The sequence below is a fragment of the Conger conger genome, chromosome 19 (assembly GCF_963514075.1).
Source record: "Conger conger chromosome 19, fConCon1.1, whole genome shotgun sequence".
Taxonomy (NCBI): domain Eukaryota; kingdom Metazoa; phylum Chordata; class Actinopteri; order Anguilliformes; family Congridae; genus Conger; species Conger conger.
This window is the reverse complement of record NC_083778.1, coordinates 13,877,705-13,880,204: the sequence shown is the minus strand read 5'-3', so window position 1 is coordinate 13,880,204 and position 2,500 is coordinate 13,877,705. Positions and strand designations below refer to the sequence as shown.

The following is a 2,500-nucleotide window of genomic DNA, read 5'->3' as shown; positions in this document are numbered from 1 at the left end:
TTGGTTTTTATGTAACGCCATTGGTATGTTGAGAGTGGAAATGAAGGATGGTTAAAATTTTGAATTCTCTCTCCCTTGCTCTCTCCTTCTCTCTCTTCCCCTCTCTCCCTCTCCCCCTCCCTCTCCCCCTCTTTCTCTCTTTCTCTCACTCTCCCTCCCTCTCCCTCTCTGCCCTCTCTCCCTCCCTCTCTCTCTCACTCATCCTCCCTCTCCCTCCCTCCCTCCCTCTCTCTCTCTCTCTCTCTCACACACACTCTTCCTCCCTCTCTCTCTCCCCCTCCCTCTCTCCCTCCCTCTTCCTCGCCCCCCTCCCTCTCTCCCTCCCTCTTCCTCGCCCCCTCCCTCTCTCCCTCCCTCCCTCTTCCTCGCCCCCTCCCTCTCTCCCTCCCTCCCTCTCTCTCGCCCCCCTCCCTCCCTCATCCCTCTCTCCCTCCCTCCCTCCCTCCCTCCCTCCCTCATCCCTCTCTCTCTCTCTCTCTCTCTCCCTCTCCCTCTCCCTCCCTCTCTCCCTCCCTCTCTCCCTCCCTCCCTCCCTCTCTCTCTCTCTCTCTCCCTCCCTCCCTCTCTCCCTCTCTCTGACCTTTGCAGTAGTCTGCAGGATCCTCCTGCTCCTCATCGTCTGAGCCCAGGATCTCCTCCTCCGGCTCCGGGGGGGCCACAGCCTCGGGAGGGGGGGGCGGGGGGCGGGGGAGGGGGGGGGCGCCGAGGGGACCTTCTGCTGCGTCTCAGGCCTGGAGAGAGAGAGAGAGGGAGAGAGAGAGAGAGAGAGAGAGAGAGGGAGGTAGGGAGAGAGAGAGAGGGAGGGATAAGAGAAAAAAAGAGAGAGAGGGAGGGAGGGAGAGAGAGCAAGAGAGAGGGAGGGAGCATTGGGGGAGAGGAGGGAGGGAGAGAGTGAGAGAGGGAGAGAGGGAGAGAGAGAGGGGGGAGAGAGAGAAAGAGAGGGGGAGAGAGGGAGAGAGATTCATAAATGTGATCCTTTGCCATATTCCTTCCACATCGCCCAAATCAAGCACCTCCGAGGGTTGAAGAGTGGACCAAAAAATTAACCACAAGAATTTTATTACAGGTGAGTACCTGCAGTGTGCTGATGCAGTGATCACACCCTGTGCCCAGCTCCACACCCAGCTGAAACCTGGAGGCCTGTACCCAGCCTCTCAGAGACTCCTTTACAACACAGGCCTGTGAACCGCTTACTCCTTTACCATCCCTGCTACCGTTTCACACACACACACACGCACACACACACACACACAGATACACACATGCACACACGCACGCACACACACACACACTCAGACACACACACAGACACAGACTCACACAGACACACACACACTCACAGACACACACACACACACTCACAGACACACACACACACACTCACAGACACTCACACACACAGAGACTCACACTCACACACACACACACTCACACACACACAGAGACTCACTCTCACACTCACACACACACATGCACCGCGAGAACAGCTCTGGCGACACCGCCGCTGTCTGCGGAGGAAGGTAACGGGCGCTGGAGTCTCCCAAGAACGTTACTATGGAAACTGCAGAGCACGGCGAGTCCCAGACAACGAGGGGTTAACCAGTGCAGCTCTGAGCTCAAAGCCACCGTCTGTACGGCTGACTGCTGCTCCACCACTCATAGGCACAGATACTGTACACACAAGCATACGTACATACACACATATTGTACAGTACATTGATCGACATTCAGTACATACACACAAGCGCACATACACACAAGCGCACATACAGACAAGCACACAAACACATAGAAACATACACACAAGTGCACATATACTGTACACAAGCGCACATACACTGTACACACAAGCTCACATACACACAAGCACACAAACACATAGAAACATACACACAAGCGCACATATACTGTACACAAGCGCACATACACTGTACACACAAGCGCACATACACACAAGCACACAAACACATAGAAACATACACACAAGCGCACATATACTGTACACAAGCGCACATACACTGTACACACAAGCGCACATACACACAAGCACACAAACACATAGAAACATACACACAAGCGCACATATACTGTACACAAGCGCACATACACTGTACACACAAGCGCACATACACACAAGCACACAAACACATAGAAACATACACACAAGCGCACATACAGACAAGCACACAAACACATAGAAACATACACACAAGCGCACATACACACAAGCACACAAACACATAGAAACATACACACAAGCGCACATATACTGTACACAAGCGCACATACACTGTACACACAAGCGCACATACACACAAGCACACAAACACATAGAAACATACACACAAGCGCACATATACTGTACACAAGCGCACATACACTGTACACACAAGCGCACATACACACAAGCACACAAACACATAGAAACATACACACAAGCGCACATATACTGTACACAAGCGCACATACACACAAGCACACAAACACATAGAAACAAACA

General features: G+C 52.6%; 1 protein-coding gene across 1 annotated transcript in view; it reads right to left on the bottom strand.

Annotated features, from left to right (window-relative positions):
* The window catches only part of LOC133118815 (SRSF protein kinase 2-like), a 49,128-nt gene that overhangs the window by 15,717 nt on the left and 30,911 nt on the right, over window positions 1-2,500 (bottom strand). Inside the window, 2 exon segments of the mRNA XM_061229073.1 lie at window positions 581-685; window positions 688-731. Coding sequence (XP_061085057.1) covers window positions 581-685; window positions 688-731 — 149 coding nt within the window.